This window comes from Gallinula chloropus, assembly GCF_964237585.1.
Source record: "Gallinula chloropus genome assembly, chromosome: 3".
In the NCBI taxonomy this organism is placed as follows: Eukaryota; Metazoa; Chordata; class Aves; order Gruiformes; family Rallidae; genus Gallinula; species Gallinula chloropus.
In genome coordinates, this window is record NC_140087.1 from 479,622 (window position 1) to 500,792 (window position 21,171).

The 21,171-nt window shown below is 39.3% G+C and overlaps 1 protein-coding gene across 1 annotated transcript in view; it reads left to right on the forward strand.

Moving 5' to 3' along the window:
• The window catches only part of MOXD1 (monooxygenase DBH like 1), a gene marked incomplete at its 5' end in the record, with an annotated part of 49,921 nt that overhangs the window by 24,282 nt on the left and 4,468 nt on the right, over nt 1-21,171 (forward strand). The window contains 6 exons of the mRNA XM_084262023.1: nt 6,731-6,910; nt 9,182-9,284; nt 11,886-12,052; nt 13,411-13,602; nt 15,896-15,955; nt 17,852-17,994. Coding sequence (XP_084118149.1) covers nt 6,731-6,910; nt 9,182-9,284; nt 11,886-12,052; nt 13,411-13,602; nt 15,896-15,955; nt 17,852-17,994 — 845 coding nt within the window. The remainder of the gene's footprint in view (nt 1-6,730; nt 6,911-9,181; nt 9,285-11,885; nt 12,053-13,410; nt 13,603-15,895; nt 15,956-17,851; nt 17,995-21,171) is intronic.

Genomic DNA, 21,171 nt, shown 5'->3' on the forward strand with positions numbered 1-21,171 from the left:
TAACAAAACTTTATTAAGAAGTCTTCAACAATACAGTGACTGAGTAAACAAATACTTTCTTCTTTATACCAAGAACAGGAAATATCTGTACTCTGAATAAGGTTTTCCATTCATGTGCTGAGGATATTTTCTCCCCCGCGATGTTAGAATTTTTGTTCTGCATTTTAAAGTGTACCAGTTAAACTCACATGCCAATGATATATCTTAAATAAATAAATAGACAAGTCAGCACTGTTATTTCAACTTGGTTTTACATCCTTTGGGGAAACCCCCCCTCCACACAAGTTAAAGAATCATGCAAATTTAAATGCCCTAGAGTTGTATGGAACCTCTGTTTTCAGTCTGAAAAATTTCTATCTGCCAAGGAAACCTCAATCACACTGTGAGTTTGGGGATGGGCTGGTTACTGTTGCCTGGACCTTTTTGTCATCTCCATCTCTTTTATAGTAAAACACGAGAGGCACTAACTGCACAGGTTATACTTTCATCCAATTGAAAGATGTGAAAAATGTGTATGAAAATAGTTTAGATGAATGTGCTTGAAGGACAGTTCAAGCTCAGCAGTAATGCTCCCTGTGGGACACAGGTGACTAGTGGTGAACCGGAAACACTGGCTCTGCTCACCAAAATACACACCTTTCTGAGTAAGGAGCACCATGGAAAATCAGAAGCCCTTGGGACAGAGGGCGATTTAGTAATGAAGATGGCATTTCAGGTCTGCATTGCACAGCGAGAAAACCAGAAATGGGCACTTTGCTGTGTATGTGCAGTGGAAATGGCTGATCTCAGGGAAGATTACGGCAGCTAGCCCAGGCAGACTGCAGCCACTCCAGCACTGGAGGTGTGTCTTTCAGTCCTAACGATTCTGTGGCGTTAATTTAATGTTTTCTGACAGATGCGGTGGGGTGGAGGCGCTGGGAGGGTGGTCTTTGCCTGACCCCAGGATGCCTGAACTCTGGGCTGAAAGTCTGCAGCAGATTAGTGTCCCTGACATGACGCTGGCCTAGGCAGGCTTTTCTCCTGACATGAGATAGCTGTAAGGTTGTTCGGGTTAAAATCCTGGTCTGCCCTGGAGTCATGGACTTAAACATCTACCCCAGCTCAGAGGCGAATTTCCAGGTCTTGGGTTTTTTGCTCAGTACACCTCTGGGTTGTATGCAAGAAGAAATTTTAGGCAGAAAGCAACTAGCATTTTTATTACATAACATTTATATGAAAATAAAACCATACTATTGATTTATGTTTGTTCAGGAATACATGGAGTTTTTTGCTGAAAAAGACCCAACTTTATTATGAGAAATATTCTAAGTATTTGCCTTTCCAAAGAAAAATCTAAATCTCTAAAAGAGATATTTTCAATAAATATTTGTTGATTCCACAACTATACTTTTGAAAAGCAAAAGCAAAATCAGACAAAAATCTTGATGGTTCCTAAGAAGGCATCATGTCTACTTTGAAGAACTTGGAGAATTTAGACAAATATTTCAATATATGTACATGTTAGAATAGAGTAATGTTTTTTCCCTGTGTCACTGCTGGCTACATACACAAGGTGTTGTGTAAGGCTATGGTCGTATTCAGAGTCATTTGTATAGCAATACGCCATCCCATAGCATCTTTAAAAAGTAAGATAAGTTGAAGCTACCTTTTGAGATGGAAAAAAAAATATTTTTCACTGACATTTCCATGCAGAAGCATCATTGCAACAAGATAAAAATCTTGTTGCCATTTTTTAATATAAAAATAAAATAAGAGTTTTGCTTTCTGAAGTTTACTGGGCTATATTTTCTAATAGGGACCCTGTGGGGAGGCCAGGGGTAAAGTTTACTAACTTTCATAATTCACACAAGCAAGTAAGAAAAACAAACCACAGCTGTTAACATCAAAGAAAGCAAAGCAAAGCAAAATCAAATAAGGGGGGTTGGGGAGTGGTGGGGAGCGGAGAAAACCAAGAATAAGTAATAAAGACTCCTATGTTTCTGGAGATATATTTTTTTTCCCTTGTAGGCAATACAGCTTCTTGGACCTTTTGAACTGTTTGCATTTTGATCCTGTGTATTGCATCGTACATTAGTATCTTGACCTTGTTTATCAGCAGCTAGAGATGCAAAGGCTCTATTAAGTTACAATTTTGGCTTGTTTTTTTAGGAAATAAAGACATGTGGTGCATTCAGTTTGTGCAGTAGGCAAAGGAATAATAGGAAATATTGAAGAGGGGAAGAAAAACTGGAGTGACCCAGTATTGGCAGACATAAGCTCTTTTTTTGTTCATGTGATGTCAGCCTGTTGACAAGAATAGGTTTTCTGTTAAATTGACAGGTGGAAAGCACAGGTCTTGTCTTCAGTAAGTCTCTTGATAATACCTTGAAAATTTTTTGTTATATTCTTTGAAAGTAATTATTCTGAGAAGTGCTAAGAGCTACAATATGATGAAAGGAGGTCTGTTAAACCCCTCAACCTGCCCGATGAGTACAAGTCATGCTAACCCAACACCGCAAGCGTAACTCATATTTTTGGTTGCAGAAGGCAGTGTCTTCATTTTGTGTTTAGATGCAGTGTATTTTAAATGCCTCTATCTTTGGAAACCCTGATTTGATGTGGTGGTGGATTATAATGCATCTGTTATTTTTTACCTCTGTTAGTGGAAATCAGATGGATTCATATATGTCAACAGAATCAGTTAGAAAGATTGTTTGCCCAGGCTTTCAATAAAGGAGGAGAGGATGCCCAAAGTAAGTCATCATGAATAATAAAATAGCAGCTTCTTGCTGTGGGTTTCATGAAAAGCAGGGGAGATGGTGTCTTGTTGTACAGACTTGGTTTTTTTGCAGTCCCAGATGCTTTCAGCATTTTGATGTAGGGTGGATATAGAGCTTTTGTTATCTGAGCCTCTGGCAGTTAGGAAATGTCAAGCAGAAAATGCACTTTGCCTGCAGGGGAAGAAGTCACCAAGGTGCCCCAGTGGTGCAGCATCTCTGCAGGCTTGTTCACAACGTGGCAAAGAGATGAACCCTGACAGCTGGGTCTTCCTTGCATGTCAGCAACAGCGAAAACACCACAGATGAGCCTCAAAGAATGAGGTAAAATGGGTAGTTATGTGCATATTCCCTTTCCATCTCCTTTCAGCCTCTTTCTTGACTCCCTGGGAAAATATGAGATGGTCAGGAATTGATGAGGAAAGAGGAAGGAACTAGGTTTCAGTCATGAGTTTCCTTGTAAATATTGGAAGTGAAAGGTGGATTCCCATTTTCACTGCAACTCATCTTAATTACAGAAGTTATTGGTGGCTGAAAGTGTCATTTAAGAATCCCTTTTCACTATGAGAACAGAGTAAACAAATCTGTGTACAAATAAGAATGCAAATAAAAATGAATTGTTTACTTAAATCTTCAGTTTATTGACTATTTGATACTCTGCCTATGTTTTAGCACATTTTTTCTGCATTTCTTTGTCCTAATATAACAATGTAAATTATTATCTTTTCATGAGATAAAAGTTGCACTATTTCCCAAGACAAATTACCAAGAGGCTCATGGTGTCTTTTTAGGGTTGGTCCACTATTACTGTGACTGGAGACCTGCAGAAATGGACTTTAGCTTTCAGTTGTGTGATTTGCAGATTAAAGACTATCGAAGAATTAATAACTTTATGCTTAAAAATACTCAAATAACTACAAACGTTGCACATGTACATTCAACAGTTCATGTTTTAAATATGAATGCTTATAGTTAGGGATCAAGGCTAATAAAGGGCTGTTAAGTAGCAACAACCTTGTAGAAGGTGAACCCTTTCAAATTGTGTTCCCATTCATGGAGGCTGCAAAGACTCTGGAAACCAGCCCACCCTGATCTACATATTTAATTGTAGATACCTGTTCTAGCAACTAATTTTACACCTGGGAGTCCTTATGTGCACGTGTAAATGTATGAATGATTTGCTGAATTCAGCCCCATATTTGAAGAACTTGATCATTGTTCATCATTGTTTGTCAGGCTGGCCAGAAAACAAGTATTTTGTTTATTTAGGAAAAAAAAGGGGGGTTGGAATTTCTGTTCAGCTTGGAGCAAACTAAGCTGTACAAACGCTCTTTGTGGAAAGTCAGGGAGGAAGAAGGAGGTATCCTCAACAACTGACTTACTCTGTAGGCTACAATAACAAATGACTGAGTAACTAGGGCAGCACTCACCTAGGTTGTAGGGTGGTATGTTTAAATCCCTGCTCCAGTTAATCACTACAGTTGAGGATCGGATAATATTTCTTAATTTTCTTTGCTGCTGAAGTTATTCTAGTAAGTCAATACCAGCAGTAAGTCTGCTCCTCTTCCTTCTCCTGTTTCTAACAGAAATGACGTTGTGATCCTTAGGGAGATGTCCATTAAAATTTTTCCATGCATTTCTGGGAAATGAATGATTTGTGATTCATGAGATTTTCCTTAGATTTTTTTAATAGCTTTTTGAACACTCCTAATAGTTTGGGGTTTGGTTTTTTTTTTTGGTGTCTCTGTTTAAAAGAGGAGAGGGAAAGGGGGCACCTCTTCAGCCAAGTTGTAATCAAAACGTGTAATAAGTGTAACTTTGCTGCTGCTCTTCATTATTTATTTGTGCATCTGAAGAATATAAATTCTCCTACAATATGAATTGGAAAGATGCATAGGGATTTGTTTGAGTATTTTTTTCTTTTCTTCAGTGAAGCAAGCTGAACAAACCTACTTTCTGAAGTGCTGTTATTGTTTAGGTAACCGACACTAAGTAAGCGATGACAGGATGTGAGTTTCTAAATTTGGTGATGCCCCATGGTTTTGAGGGGAAGTTGGTTTTGAAGTAGTGATTGTAAGCACAGCAGGTGCTGGGATCTTGTAGCAGCAGGCAGAACTATCACACGTTGGGACAAAAATACTCTTTTTTCTTGGTAGATACAGTGATAATATTCCCACAACCATTTCCCCGACTAGCCTGTATGTTACGTGGAGCTTTTGAATTCTTGAGATATATACTGCTATTTAATGTATAAGCTGCCAAGATATGAATGTGGTTTAGTTCTGTAGTATATGTACAAATATGCAGGTATATGACAGAGCAGAGGGAACAAGCCACATCAAGTTGAAATGGATTTCTGATTCTTTGTCAGTCAGATATATTTGGAAATAAGTTCTGATCAGAAATTCCCAAAGTCTCAAATTTGTGAATAAATTCTTAGGGGTAAATTGACTCTGATCTCCTTCAAAAATACCTTTTTACTTCTCTAGGGCAGTATTGTGTGCTGATAGTAATGCTACCTGAAATAGGGATTACTGACAACAGTACAGAAGATCTCATGAAGTATTTCAGTCTTGTCATCAGAACAGAACTTTGGTGCATCCCTGTAAATTGGCATCCTTCCATTGACTTCTCCGTGCAGTGAAGTGGGTAGTTTTGCATTTCACAATTCTTGGACAGACATGCAGGTACTCAGCAGCAGCTGGACTCCCTGCTGTAATTGGTTTAGTGGATTGAAGAAAGTGCAGAGAGATACCTTTCTGGTAATGAAATTGTGAAGACAATGCTTAAATAATGTAATAAACTGTTCCTGCTCACCCTGTTCTGCTCCTCTGGTAGCTGGGGTTCATGTATTTGTAATACATATGGATGTAAAATTAGGATTTCTGTACATTCTTGTCCTATTTAAAATACCTTTTCTTTCCCAACATTAAATAGGCAATACTGTATGGCACCCTACATCTTAAGAGTTGCATTGGCAACGCTTCACTTTTCTAATGAAAGCATTAATGTTTATCTTATTCAACTTGAAGGTAGGTATGTTAGAGTGGGATGCAATCTGTGAAGGCAAAAACAAGGGAAAAACTCCTTTCATTTTAATATTGCTTTCTATATGCTGATATTTCATGGGGTATGATCTTTCTGAAAAGCAAAATAATTTTATTCAGTATTTGTGTTTGCCCCAAGGATGTCATCTCTGACAGAGATGATTTAACATCATCCATCCAAATAGAGAATGAACACTGTTCTGTGGGAATGAAGTAATTTCATCCTACCCTGAAGTTCGGTGGTCAAATTATACTGGGGGCACCCGGACACCACTGAGAGCCCTCCAGCTCATCGCTGCCATAAACAGGCTGGAGCACCCAACCTCTCAGGAATAACTTCATGTTAATAAAGTAAAATAACTGAGCAGATTGTAAAATAATTCTAATTTCTTGTAGATGTCAAAATAATTTGAAAGCCCATCTTGAGCTGCTGAGGATTGTGCAGTATACCTCCAGGCTCACCCTAGATGTACAGAATCTATGGGCAGCTCTGCTTTGAAATGGCACGAAAGAGGCAGAAACAGGGCTGAAAACTTCTGAGCAGTTCAGATACCAAGCTGGTTTTAGCTGGTTTATGTCCCCTTCGTGCTGGGCTGTGGCTTGACAAGCTTGGACAAAGAGAAAGACAAGCCACAGTGCAAAACTGGAGCGGGAGAAGGGAGAACAAGACAGATGGGGACAGAGGTTTCATCAAGGTGTGGAATTTTCTTCCTGTCCCCCGTTGGCACACTCGGGCTATGATGTTTTTAATGCTGGGGGGTTCAGAGTGCTGAATTAACTTCTCAGCCTAATACAATCTAACGTCAAGTCTCTTCTTTCAAAATAAATGCACTATATAATTTTTTAGTTTGTTTCACATACCTGGATTGAAATAGTCACATCTGGATGTGTTTTCTTTCTTTGCCTTTTTCATTTTAACATTGACAGGTTGAGCCACTGATCCAGAAAGGCCATGAGAATTTGGTGCACCATATCCTGCTCTACCAGTGCAGCAGCAATTTGAATGACAGTGTGCTGGACTACGGGCATGAGTGCTACCACCCCAATATGCCAGACTCTTTTCTTACGTGTGAGACCGTTATTTTTGCCTGGGCCATTGGAGGAGAGGTAGGATGAATGTCTGCCTTACATGGTTCATCAATGGGACTTCAGGGGGCTGTTTATCAAAATGAAGGTTCTTCCTAATATATTAGTGATTACTTAATTGCCTATTTTTAAGGGTACACCATCACAATCCCGAAATGCCTCATCAGCAATTCCTCAGCTTCTTCTTGGCCTCTGAAGTATGAGATGAGATGAAATGAAATTAATATCCTGAGTGACAAGCTGGAAGTAATGGAAATAGTATAGAGAGATTTGACACCTTAGGGAAAGAAAGATGACCTGGAAGCATGGAAATCTGTAGCTGTATCAGCTTGTCCCATTTGATATGGAAATACACTGCTTCCAGCAGTGACCAGTGCCTGCTACCTGTGGAGAATTCCAGGAAGAAAAGCAAGTCTTTGTAGGTGACTGGGATAAAAAAATGGAGGCAAGATGGCAAGATTTTCCAATTTAAGGGTTTTTTCATTATTTAATTTTTAAAAAAAATATTCATGTTTTGCTTCACCAGGACCTGGTTACATTGTTGCTCCATTCAGCCATATAATTCTGAAGTTTCCTACCCAGCTCTGAGATGCTTGTCAGTGTAGAGATGGCTCAAGGACCACTTTGCTCGTGGCAATGGGACCTATCAACAGAAAATACAGTGTCTGATGCCATGCTGACCCCAGGCTGTGTTTTTAGCTTATTTCATATGTTAATTTAGGCTTCAATTAATGCTTTCAGCTGATACAAGGCAGCATCACTGCCAAAAGAATCCACCCTTTCTTTATGCCCTTGATTTATGGTGTGCCTACACGAACGGTGGTGTGGGCACAGAGAGGAACTGAGGTCTTGATAGTGTCTGGAGCCTTTGTTTGCCAGCCTGCATTCCAAAACCATCTTTGAGTGCTGCAGTGTGAGGAAGCCAGAGGTGCCACGTGGACACATCAAAAAAAGTTTAATCCACTATGAGCATTATGCTTGATGTCTGCTTTGTGCATTTTCGCCATCAGCTATGCTCTGACCTAGTATTTGTACTTTCAACTGTCTTAATCTAAGTGGAATAAAACCCTCATATAAATAAATAATCATTTGACAAGCACTATGGAGGCTTTGGCAAGGTTGATCCTGTTGTTAAAGATCTGTAGAAAGGAATCTGGCAGATCTGGGTGATGTTCAGGCTTACTGGAGTACTCACGTCACTTACTTCGGTTTACCCTTATGTAGAATGCAGGTGATGGTATTTATTATTATATACTGGGATTAATTCATTAATGTCCATGAAGCATAAGAAAGTTGGGATCTCAAACCACACATTTTGGAAACCTAGAATCTCAAACTACATGTGGAAATATCAGTTATACACTATAAAATGCTGCAGATCAATTCTTATAAAAGGGAGTTGGGTAAATGAGTCCACTTAGAAGATGCTGGTATTTCAGTTTGAATCAGGAGTGAGATTTTGGAGTAAATCTCTGGGCTATCTGCACTGACCAAGCTCTGTTTATCATCCCAAGTGTTTCTAGAACTTGCACAGTCCTCTTTGGGGTGAAGCTAAACTGAATGTGCAAGCATGAACCCAGCACCTCCCAGCAATAAATGGAGTTCAGTGCATGGGGTCTGAGCAGAACTTGTCCAAAGGAGCATCATTTGGGGTCAGTGGGTTTATACACTGTGCCGACCTTTCTCTTTTGCACTACATGGCTTGCTAAGGAAGATAGAGCCATGAAGATAATCTTTATTGTTCAAATAATTTTACTTTGAGTGCATTGGTTTCTGTAGGAAAAATAATCTCATTACATACAAACCCCCTCAGTATTCCCTGGAAATTACTGCTTTTAGAAAGAGGCAACATTTAAAATGTAGATTCACTTTTTCATGAGGGTTTTATTGACAGACTATCTGCTTGATGATGCAATATATATACATTTAAAATGGAATTTCCCTTTTCTGCTCAAACAATAAACACAAGATAAATAATTATATGATTCCAGGATAATGCAGGTTGGAAGGGATCTCAGGAAGTGTCTAGTTCAGTCTCCTACTCAAAGCAGGGCCAGAGGTGAGGTCAGACCAGTTTGCTCAGGGCTCTATCCTCTAGCAAGCCCAGGATCTACTACTTTATATTCACATAACTATTTAGTGTAATTAGCATATAATAAGTATATTATGTAACAATGCCATGTTCAGGAAGCTTTAAAAAAAGTTACTTCTGTAAACTTTATCATTAATATGATGGTATCCTTGCAAAAAAAAAAAAAAAGCATAGCTGTGTGTACATGTGTTGATTTCCAGGGCTTCACCTACCCTCCTCATGTTGGTTTATCCATTGGCACAGCAGCTGACCCTCAGTTCGTTCTTATGGAGGTCCATTATGACAACCCATCATACACAGAAGGTTTGTATCCTCACACTCCTTACAGCATGCTAGACTGGAAAATGTACTAGACAGTAGTACTTCTTTCTTACTACACTGCATGGCAAGCAGAGCAAATACAATGCTGAGGTTTACTTTTCCCTGCTCAGGTTGGATGGGGCTTTTGGCAACCTGGTCTAGTGGAGGATGTCCCTGTCCATGGCAGGGGGTTGGAGCTAGATGGGCTTTGAGGTCCCTTCCAACCCAAACCAGTCTGTGATTCTATGATTAGTTCTTGGTTCCCAGTGTTTTTCTCACTGCCCTCAGAAATTTAACCTGAAGTCAGTGGGTGATTCAGACACACAAAGAATTGTGGGGGGGAGGCGAATATATCTCCTTTTATCACTACGTTTTTCATGGTATCTCCCTGTCCTTTCCTTTTGCTGGAAAATCCGATCAGACTGAGAGCAGCACAACACCCATACTGTGAGACAGCAGCACAGGGAATGAGCCCTTAATTAATTAATTCATTAATTGAGACATTTTTAAGACATTTATCTGAAATTTTGGCAGCTTTTGAACGTGAAGTATAGACTCAGATTGCTGGACCATTCACTGGGTAAAAGCAGTTTATCTTAAAACATAAGGTTTTCATTTATAATGGTGTTTTTAATCTTCTTTTTAAAACTCATTAATAACAGAGGGTCTCATGAAAGGCCTGGGAAAATTCAGACAGCGTAGGCAGAGCGGGGTGTCTGTACTCCAGGTCTCTCCTCCCTGACAAAATACGTAGTACAAAATCATGCCAGGAGTTGGAGGGAGTAGACTTGGGTGCTCCCACTCCTGTGGGTGAGGGCACACGAGTCCTGGTACAGCACTCAACCTGTCACTGTGGCACCTTTGTTTTCCCGTTTCGGGATCTCATATTCCCAGCTTGTGTCTGACAGCTCAAGGTTACATTCTTAGTGTCAGGTTGCGATTTGGGCTGGTATTTCCCGAGGCGACTCAGACTGGTGTCAGCACCGGCTCCCAGTTAGACTCAAAAATGTTTGAACTGCTCCTAACCTGGCTGCTTTTAAATGTTTCTGTTTATGAAATCCTTAACACTCCTGGCCTCTTGTGAGGTTGTGTATCAAAAAGTCTTACGTATTGTGCAATATTCTGGTATCTAGATGTTAGTAGGAGCTTGAACTGGAAATACCACAAATGAAAAATTGAAGTTGATGAAATTGTACAAATATTTTCAGATTATGAAAATATGGATTTCCACACAGATTAAATTTGGGATGTTGTGGGGTGGTATATATCACCTGAAATATCATGATTTGTATATTGCAGAAAGTCCTACAGTTGATTACCACCATTAATTAACTGTATGCAGTTCATATCCTTTGTTCCTTAATAATGATACACTGTTCTCTCTCGGGTATTTTAGTGATTGGATAACTTACTCTCTGCTCTGTCCCTCTGCCATTTGCCTATCTTAAAATAGCCTACTAATTTAATGTTGATGTAAAATTTGGTTTCAGGCACTGCTATGTCGGTATGTTTTCTAGAAGATTAATGTAGGTCATTAGTCTCTTACCTTCTCTGAGATACTTGGTAGGGTTTTTTGTGCTTTTAATTTTCAAAACCAAAATTTGAAAAGGGATAATAAAGAATAAAGTAAGTGATGAATTAGCAGAATGTAGGGCTTGTGCAAGAAAACATAATCTTTGTTTTTAGCTTGTGTCTTTCCTAGTAAAAATGGCTAATACAAGGAAAATAATGATAAGCAGTTAGATGATAAAGGCAACATAAATTCTGAGTAGATACACAAGCAAATGACTATGGCTAAACATCTTTAGAAATGAAATAGGTCAATATAATTTTGATTCTTAAAACCCACAATGTCTTTGCATTGGGCTTCAGCTCCTTAAACTACTTTTTGAAATCAAAAGAAGTCATTGAGTGAGTGCAGCATTAAAATCCTATATACTTCTTTTGTGTATTTACCTCCAGGTGTTGGTGTTATCTTTGATTTGGGGGTTTAGGAAGCTGATTTCATGTTTAGTTGATACTCTTTTAAATGGGGGCATTGCAAAAGGGATGTATTTGGTCATCTGAGGTATGCTGTAACTTGACAAGCAACCCAAACCAAAGAAAAATTATAATTAATGCTAGAGTTCATGGTGAAAGTATAGATAAATTCCCATGAACACAGAGCTTGACTATTCTAAAGAAAAAAAAAACACAAAAACTTTCACCTGTGCTTAAGTATTTTAATTTGAAAGTCTTAAATGGTGCATTTTGAGGTCTTATTATTCCCTTGTGTTGTTTGCTCTGCCTGTGATCTACCTTGTTTTCTCTGGTGTCCATGTTCGATACCTTAGGGGAAGGGACATAGAGGCTACAGACAGCACAGATTTTTCATTCACATCTAAGCACACAGATATCAACATACCATGTTTAACAACCCTCCTGTGAGCTGCCCCTATTTATTGCTTCCTGCATATGGCTTGACTCATTTCCAGGTTATTGAGGTTGATTCCTTGATTTTTCATGTAAAAAACTTAGGACATGCCTTGAAAACTGTGACACCTGAAGACTTTGGTTTGTTAATACTGATTTACAGCCATGGATGACTGTGTTCTTTTGTTTTAGGCTTGATAGATAACTCTGGTCTGAGGCTAATTTATACTCCAGTTATAAGGAAATATGATGCTGGGGTTATTGAAGCTGGTCTCTGGGTCAGCCTCTTCCACAATATCCCACCAGGCATGCCTGAATTTGTGTCAGAGGGTCATTGCACGCTGGAATGTCTGGAAGAGGTATGTCTGTGCTTGAATCCACTGTACTGGACAGCCTCTTTAATGTCTTGGGAAGATGGATACTTATCAGTTTAAGACCTGTGAGCAAAGGCCTCTGCTGTATGCTGCCTCCAGAATGTTGAGTCTTTTTCTTCTGGGTATTGGGATGTTCCATATTCAGGCAGCTTTACTGATATGAGCAATACTGGATAGCACAGAGCTAGTGATGATTTAATTGTGTGTTCAGTATATAAGCATACATTGCTTTCCATGGTAAAGCTATCCCAGCAAAAAATGTTGAAGGAGAGTAATTGACATGTGTGCATGTGCAAAAGACTCCTAATAGTGCAGTAAAAGCCTGAAAGGTATCCTTAGACCAACCACAGAAACTAAACACCTGCAATGTTTCTGTTATGTGTCCCAAAGTACAACATTATGCATTCATTAAAAACTTGGCATCATTAGGATAATCCAAATATCTCTACAGATAATAGAAGTTTTGCTTAAAAACTGTGACAAATGTATCATGGGAAATTCTCATATACTTTGCTATTTAAAAAGTTTGAATCAATGCTTGTTATGATGTGGTTTGAAGGGCAAATAAAATATGAAATTCAGGTCTAATCCTGATGGCATTAAGTGTAGCATATTGTCTGACCATTTTTCAACCTAAACCCACTTGCGTAATCTATTATTGTGAGGTTTCTGATCTTGAGGCTGTATATGAAAGGTATTGTGATAACTATTTCTAGTTTGCACTCTGAATAAAAATCAAAGTTTAGCATAGTAAAAAAATCAGATCTCTAGGTCACAGCTAGAATGGGAGTGATGTCAGATTTGTGTCAATTCAGAAAAGTGAATTTTAAAATGTTTTTAACCTGGAAAAAAGTTTTGGATGTAAACTTACAGTATTTCATTACCAGTTGACTTGAAGATGGGAAGTAGACCATGTTATAGTTATGACCTCAATATGGCACAATATTGGTAACAACATCATTCGTAGCTGCATGAAAATTCTTTTCAACAGTAAACATCAATATTCAGCAGTATCAGCCAATGGCAGTAAAATAATATGCAGGTTTTAGTATAATACTCTTGTAAAGCTTGATCTGTTGAGAATTACTGGCAGTCCAGTTTCATAAAAAACTGTATGCATAAGGAGTCAAAACACGTTTTTTATTAAAAAAACCCCAAAACAAAACCCAAGACCTTTTTCACATTAATTTCACATACAGATTTGATTTTGCTCCAGACTGCATTTTTCTGTAAACTGAGGGAATGTTAAAATGCATTTACTACTATATTTTCACTGCATTTGTACATTGCACCACGTTACATTTCATCTGGGCACCCTGATGATGTTTGTTTCCCCTGGCCAGGCTCTAGGTGCTGAGAGGCCTTCTGGGATTCATGTGTTTGCAGTACTTCTTCATGCTCATCTTGCTGGCAGAGCTATCCGGATGCGGCACTTCCACAACGGCGAGGAGCAGAAGCTGCTGGCTTATGATGATGAGTTTGACTTCAACTTCCAGGAGTTTCAGTATCTGCAAGAAGAAAGAACCATCTTGCCAGTACGACACTCTTAAGCCTTTCCTTTAGGATTCATTTTGCTGCAGAATTCCCAGATGCTTTGTTCATTTTTCCAGTCACTGCAGAGTGGCTGACACAGTCAAGTTGCAGTGTCTCAGGAGACAACACAGCACTTGGCACACCAGTTCAAGCTGCTCTTTTGATGCCTACAAGTACTTCATTTGAACTTCACAGCTATATATGATTATATATATGGTTATCCGTAGTTATTACATGAAGAGTCCATATTCTTTTGGTTGGGTCACTCCTTTAAAAAGTACTCACTCAACCTTTGTTGGTCTCAGCTGGCATCTATTTCTGAAGCTTTGGCCTGAGGACGGAAAATTTGTCATTGCTGAGGTTGGGTGCTCTATATCTGACCAGCAGAGCGGCTAGAGATGTGCCTTTCTGGGTGCATGTGAACAAACCTGTTGCCTGATAGAACTGGGCAGGTGCAAAATATAAAAAAGAAAAGGATTTATTTTTATGATTGAAGTCGGTAGGGTTGGAATGACTGAACTTCAACTATGGTTAGGAGCACCGTGGTTAAAACTTCCAGGCTTCTCTTCAAGTCCCTTCGTCTCTTATGTTTCTTCTCCCACAACAGGATACTTTGATACTTGTCCTCTCAAGGCAAGAAGCTACAGTGCTTTCTAATTTAATTTCTACAGCAAACCGTGGATGTTCAGGTGCAGCATTTACCCTTTGAAGTCCAACTGCTTGTACTCCACGAGGACTTCAAAGACAGGAAAGAAATGTTGAAGGGTTTAGGAAGAGGGCTGGCAGAAGATGACAGGTTTACAGAGAAAGCCTGTAATATTTTTAGGAAAATCCATGCAGATTATAAAGGCCTCTTAAAATTCAAGAACAAAAAGGAGTAGACAGCAGAAAGACTGAGAGAGGTATTTGATGGTAACAGCAACTTTAAAAAAGACAGCTTGAACAGAAGCAGCAATTCTTTCTCTGAAGTGAGCCTTTGTCATGCCTGTTACTTTTTTCATCTCATGCAAAAATACCAGTACAGCTTTACATACATCACTCTGGTGTAATTCAGACCACAGTCTAATCAATGAATTATTAATATTATTTTTTTTTCATAGAAATTCTTGTTATTTTCTCTTTCTGCCATTTCTTCCAAAGGTGTATCTGCCTTTCAGCTCCTGGAGCCCAGGTTATAGGTTTTCTTCGCGAACCAGCACTCTTCTGAATTTGGAAGCAAAAGGTGTAATCTCACAAAAGGAACACTTTTAGTACTTGTTACCCAGGTCGTAAGCCACCAGAGCCAGTGGGAACAGGCTCCCAGTGGGAACATGTTAGCTCCCACTGGGGACCAGTGCCAGTTCATGCAGCTTCAGAGATCTCTGTCTCCATTTGGCCAACATGAGGCTGACACACCTTCTTCCAGTAGCCCAGAGTAGAGTTGGTGGTAACATTGATCTGGCAACGAGACAGCCTGTGGGAAGGGAGAAACTCTCAACCTTTGAAGGGTGATCTGATTTTTTCAGGGAATGCAGTGGGTGATAAGGGTAGATGCTGATGAAAAAAACCCCAAAACAAACCAACAACCCAAGACCCCCAAAAAACAACTAAGGTTCTTATGATATGAAGTTGCCTGAAAATACCAGATTTCTGATGTCTGGCTATGTTCTTTCCACTTTATTATCATGGTGTTTTTGAGCTTTGTGTTTATTAGTACAGGCAATAAAGGTACTACCTACCCATAGATCAGTTTTTCAAAACAGCAAAAAGTTAATTGTATGTACTTGAGAAGGTAAGTATTCATCCTTTCCCATACACATCTATCAATATAGTTAAGTCTTTGCCTGACACTCCTCTACTCCCAGGCTTGGCAGGTAAATAGTTGTTATTGTGATGTGGAAAATCTTCTTTTCCTCATTTGGCAAGTGTTTCTATTGAAGTTGGCTGGATAAATTAGCCTGGGGAAAGATATCCAAAGTAGCATTGGGTAAGTTTTGGAGCAAAAATCGTGTGTATATATTGTATACATAAATAAATTTCGTGAAAGTGGGATTATAACTGGGCACTTCTGTCACCATTTAAAACAAAATAAATCAGAATCTTAATAAGACTCTAAATTTATGAGGGTTCCCTGAGGACCTGGCATAATATGAACGTTAAGTGTCGAGGTCTTAGCATACACCAATTCCCTAATCCTTTCCTCTTCCAAAAAGTCATATCCACTGCTCTAATCTTTCTTTATTTGTTGCTGTCATCTGTGGTTACCTGAAGGTGATGTTGATATACTTCAGAACAGTGAATTTCCTTGTGTTTCAGGGGGATAATTTAATCACAGAATGTCACTACAGTACCGTGGACCGAATTCGCATGACATGGGTAAGAAAAGTTCTAATGGACCAAAATAAGTATGTAGATAATACTGAGCATTAAAAGCTTTCTCACAGAATGTAAATAAAAAGCATGAACTTACTTGCTAATGCCTGTGTGCATGTAATAATGTATTGTCTTTCCTTTCATAGATTCTTAGGTTTTAAAGTTGTCAGGACTATTATGATCACACTCTGATCTGTTGCATAAGGCATTCATATGACTAGTTTATAAAAATAAGCAAGCCAGCTCATAAAAGAGCTTTAAAAATCCAACCCTGCTTGCATAAGGAGTGCTTTCTTCATAACATGTCTTAACATGCAAATTCTGCATACTCCAGCGAATTATTTTTATTAACTTGTTATGCATTTTCCCCCAAAGTTGTAATTGCCAGCTCTTACCTATTGATTTTACCCTGTGCTGTGACCATGAGGTGACCACTTGCTTTTGTGCCTAATGTCGAAGTCAGGCAGAATGCAGGTCTTTTGGGCGGAGAGGAGGAGACTGGGTGTTGTGAGCCCCTGTGTGTTACCTTTCTCATGTAGTGGGTTTTCCAGTGGCAGGGACCATCCCAGGCAGCAACTGCATCCGTGGAGGCTCAAGAGGAGCCCGTGCTGTACCCTCGTGCCCTTGCAGCTGAGGCAGGAGGAGGGGTGGCTGTCCTGCAACCCTGAGTGCATGTCCATGGCAGTGGGCAAGGCAGGGAAACAGAGGCCAGGCACCGGCCATTGCGGTGTGGTCACTTGGAGGTGAAACAAATGTGGTTGTTGGCTCATGAGCTGGGCTGAACCAGGGGCTGCAAAACCGAGGAGTGATGCCAGACCCACTATCTTTATGGGAAGGACAATAGCTGTCGGCACCCAGCCTTCACCAGGGAGTGATGGGGCTTCCTCAGGAGGGGCTGAATCCAGACCTCGGGAAGCTGAGACCTGAGAGGTTTCTGCTGCATAAAAAATACCTGGTCCTAGAACCCAGAGAGCACACTGGTGCCTCCCCTGAACCATGGCTTGCACGCAGGCACATGCAGTAGGCATATAAAGAAAAGCAAAAGAGTGAGAATGAAAGCTTTTGAGTTTTAGTCTTGTTTTCCTGTGTGGTGACCACACTAGCGTTTGACACTTGGTTCTTGTGTTGTCTTCTCCATTCCTTGTGGCTCGGTGAGTTTTGTGGAACTGTTGAAACATGGAATTTAGGAATTTAATATGTAAAGGGCGAGAGTCAGGAGAATGGAACCAGGCTCTTCTCAGTGATGGCCAGCGATAGGACAAGGGGCAGTGAGAGCAAGATGGAGCTTAGGAAGTTCCATGTGAACATAAGGAGAAACTGTTTCACTGTGAGTGATGGAGCACTGGAACAGACTGCCCAGAGAGGCTGTGAAGTCTCCTTTTCTGCAGACATTCAAAACCTGCCGGGATGTGTTCTTTTCTTTCTTACTCTTTATGTGGATATGTACTTACAAGAGGAGTCCATATAGATATCTATTCCATCCCAGCCCCTGTTTTCCTATGCAAAGCTCATTTAATTTCTTATTAAACAGACTAACTATCCTACCTGACTTTTTCTATATCTGTTCTAGTTTGAAACTCTCTTTCTGAAACATGGTAGTTATGAGTACCTTGGAGACGGCTGAAAATAAACCTGAATTCTAGTGCTCTGCAACATAATAGGCGTCTTATTATATTGGTAGTTGCCCTTTCTGACATTTTTTAAGCTCAGGAGCTATTGCTTGAGCAATTGCTTGTAATTAGTTATATAACTTCTTGCTACTTGATAACCTAATGTGCAAAGTAAAACTATTGAATTGGGCCTCTTGATCCACATTTCAGTAGCATATAAATAGTAATTGGTGTTTTTCTCTGTGGGATTCCAATGCTATCTTGATTAAAAGAAAAATCCCATTTTCAGGGTGGTCTGAGTACCAGGAATGAGATGTGCCTGTCGTATCTGCTCTACTACCCAAGAATCAACCTCACCCGATGTGCAAGTATTCCAGACATAATGGAACAACTCCAGTTCATTGGTGTTAAGGAAATCTATAGACCAGTCAGGCAAGTAAAATATTCATGCACATGTGAAGCACCTCTATTTCTGTCTGTGGGATTACAGGGTCATTTTTAAATGGCCTTTATTTCATTCTGGTAGGGCAACATGTTGTGGGGTTGCTCATGCCACTTCTTTTTGGTCAATATGTTGTGCTATTTCTTATTTCTACTGCCAAATGATTTTATTTTTTTTCTTTAATAAAAAAGCAGTTTCTTATGTTAAAGAAATAATATTTCTCACAGCAGGTTTTTTTTTCCCCACCACAACCATCTTTAAAAGGACTATATATCAATGTCATATCAGTGTTTAAAATCTATTGTTTTATCAAAACAGTTAAGTGTTTCACACATATCAAGATAATTTTGAAAAAGAGTTTGGGAGGATGGCTATCAAATTATCCTGGGTGGAATGCTGTCAGAAATCCTGCTTATGTCAATGGCTGCGACCAGATCCTAGAACTGTTGCTCACATACAGAGCTGTCGCAGTGACACTGACAAAAACGCACAAAAGAGCAAGAAGTTGTAAGTTAGAAAGGATTTGGAGGTATTGATAGACCTTTAACTTTTTCATAATACAAGATAAATGGTAGATAAACACCATGATAAATAAAAATGAGAGAACTCGAGGCTTTCGAAGAATGAAAAGGCAGAGGATGATATGCAAGGTAAATAGAGAAACCCATGGAACTAGTGTTAGAAATCTAGCCAAGAGAAAGAAAAGTGCTTTTTAGCTGGAATGTGGGCTGCAGGGGTCTGCAAACCTGTGCACAGTCAGTCTCACGAGTCTTGGACTCCAGCTGTTCAGGGAAGCAGGACACAACATTTTTGAGATGCAAATCTGTGTCATAAAGGAAAACACAAAGTTCGTTCATCTATTTTTCTTCCAAATAAAAACAACGCACAAGAATCTGAATATTGGCTCTCTGCTCAGCTCAAAAGGGCAGTATATTGTTGCAAGATCCATCTGCTTCAGTGCTCTACAAATATTAAATATCCCTTCTGTGAAAGGTGAGGAGTGGGTGCTGTTACCATTTAGGCAACTCAGGATCTATAACAACCACCATGAAGGTGCAATTCAGCTGGCTCCTGACTGATGGGGTAAACCACAGGCTAGTGAATTTTAAACAAGGTGTCACAGTTTCTCCGGTAAGTCAGCAGAAGTCTTGCTGTCCTTCATCATAAAAGTCCTTAGCAAGAACAAATTGCTCCCTGGTAAGTTGCTGGATCTGAGTATTCTGCCCTTTTAAAGTCACTGGGATGACCTGCACAAAGATATTGTTCACTAAGAGCAAGACTTATTTCCAGACTCCAACATAAAATTTAAAGTTTGGGAGGAGATGGGAGGAAGCCAACAGTAGATAGAATAAATTTGTGTGAATACATAAAAATCAATAAATAGAGTATTTCAGGTTTTAAGTCATCCTTAGGGTGCTTAAAGCATCTCAATAGCAGATGGACATAGGAAATGATTGAAAGCAGAATAGGAGTAATCTAAAAGGGAAATTTCCCAAATTAATGAAATACAGAAAAATAATCAAGCAATAGAAAGTAAAATGCTCTATTAGTGGTGAAAAGTGAATTACATTTGTATCATTAGTTGCACTAAAATAAGGTAATGGTAAGATTTTAAAATAAAATGGATAGACTAATAATGTGTCATCACATTTATATTTTAAAAGTCTTTCCGTATACAGTTTATCTTAACAAAACCATATAAAACTATTACTGCAAAGTAATTTGATGTACAGGCTTACTGGTCTTAGTTCTGAAATCTGTATCCAAGACAGAAGAGTTTGAAGAAAGTCACAATACAATGTCTGCTTCATTTTCCACACCAATTCTATTTAAAATCTCTTTTAATACAGGGAGAACACAGTTTCTAAATTAGTCCTATCTAAAAGAGTCTTTCTGAGCTTGGAAACAAAATATTCTGACAAATGTATGCTCTCTTGAGTGTTCATTCATGATAACTGTACTTAAGGAAAAAAATGCACATTTGGCCTGGGGACACGAAGATGTTTTGAATAGAGTAAGTATGCAGACTGTCTGCTGCAAATGGAATAGTAATTAGAAGAAGAGATTATTAATGCCTCTAGTATTTATGACCTAATCCGCAATTCTTGTTTCATTAAGCTCTGTCAGCCTAAGGATATGACCTGATACTCATCTCTCTTGTGTCAGTCTTACACTGGAATTGCTTCACTGACTCCTTTAAAGTCTCTTCTTGACTTACACATGAAGGCAAACTGGAAGCAGGATCACGGCACTGTGGCTCACTTCAAAACTTTCCGCCCTCAGTCTAGGGGCACTGTCAGTGGTATAAATCATGAGGAGCTGAGATGAAAGGGACAGGGCCACAGTAGTGTAAAATAGGCGCTTGGTTAAAATTATGTCCTCTGTGCCTAGGTGTTGAGTAGAGCAGAACTTTGGCACAGGCAGCACTTTACCTAAAGCAAGTGGGAGATCGGCTACTGCAAGGTAACATAGATCTGCCAGAAGTGCTTTGAAAAGCATAACTCATGCTTCAACCAAAGTATTATTTAGGTTACTTAGATAAAGTTTGAGCTACTTTTATTCTTCCACTATCTGCATTGGACACTGTGTTTTCAAAAACTTAAATTGTCCTCCATTTGTTTCCATTCATCCCTGTAGAGTCAAACAAGGAGAAAGCAAGAACAATGGAAGGAGTTTTCTTCACTTGTTTTTGTTTTTTTTTTTTTAATTTATTTTCCTTTGTTATTATTTTTATGTCCTAAGTGAAAGACATCTCATTCCTTCCCTTTCCCCATCTTTGGTTCATGAGGAATGGGAATGGCTCTGCTTGTTCATGGGGAGGATTCCCACATGTGGCCAAACAGATCTTTCCCAGCAGCACAGCAGGTCTCTATCCCAATCATGGCCAAAAGACCCCTTTCAACCAGCATGTAGGGACATGCCAAAAAGCAATGTCCACAACACCAGTTATTCTCATTTGATCTTTTGGCACTTCTGCAGACTGACACGTTAGAGCAACTCCTGTCCTAGGCTGAGTTTTGACCTATTATCTAAATTATGACCAGACCTTGTCAGACCCATCTGTAAGTAGCTTTCTAATGGCAAACATTTCTTTACAACACTGTTTGTTAAGCCTAGTAGAGGGTGTGGTGCTTTTTTGGTTGGATTTTGTGGGTTTTTTCTTTGAG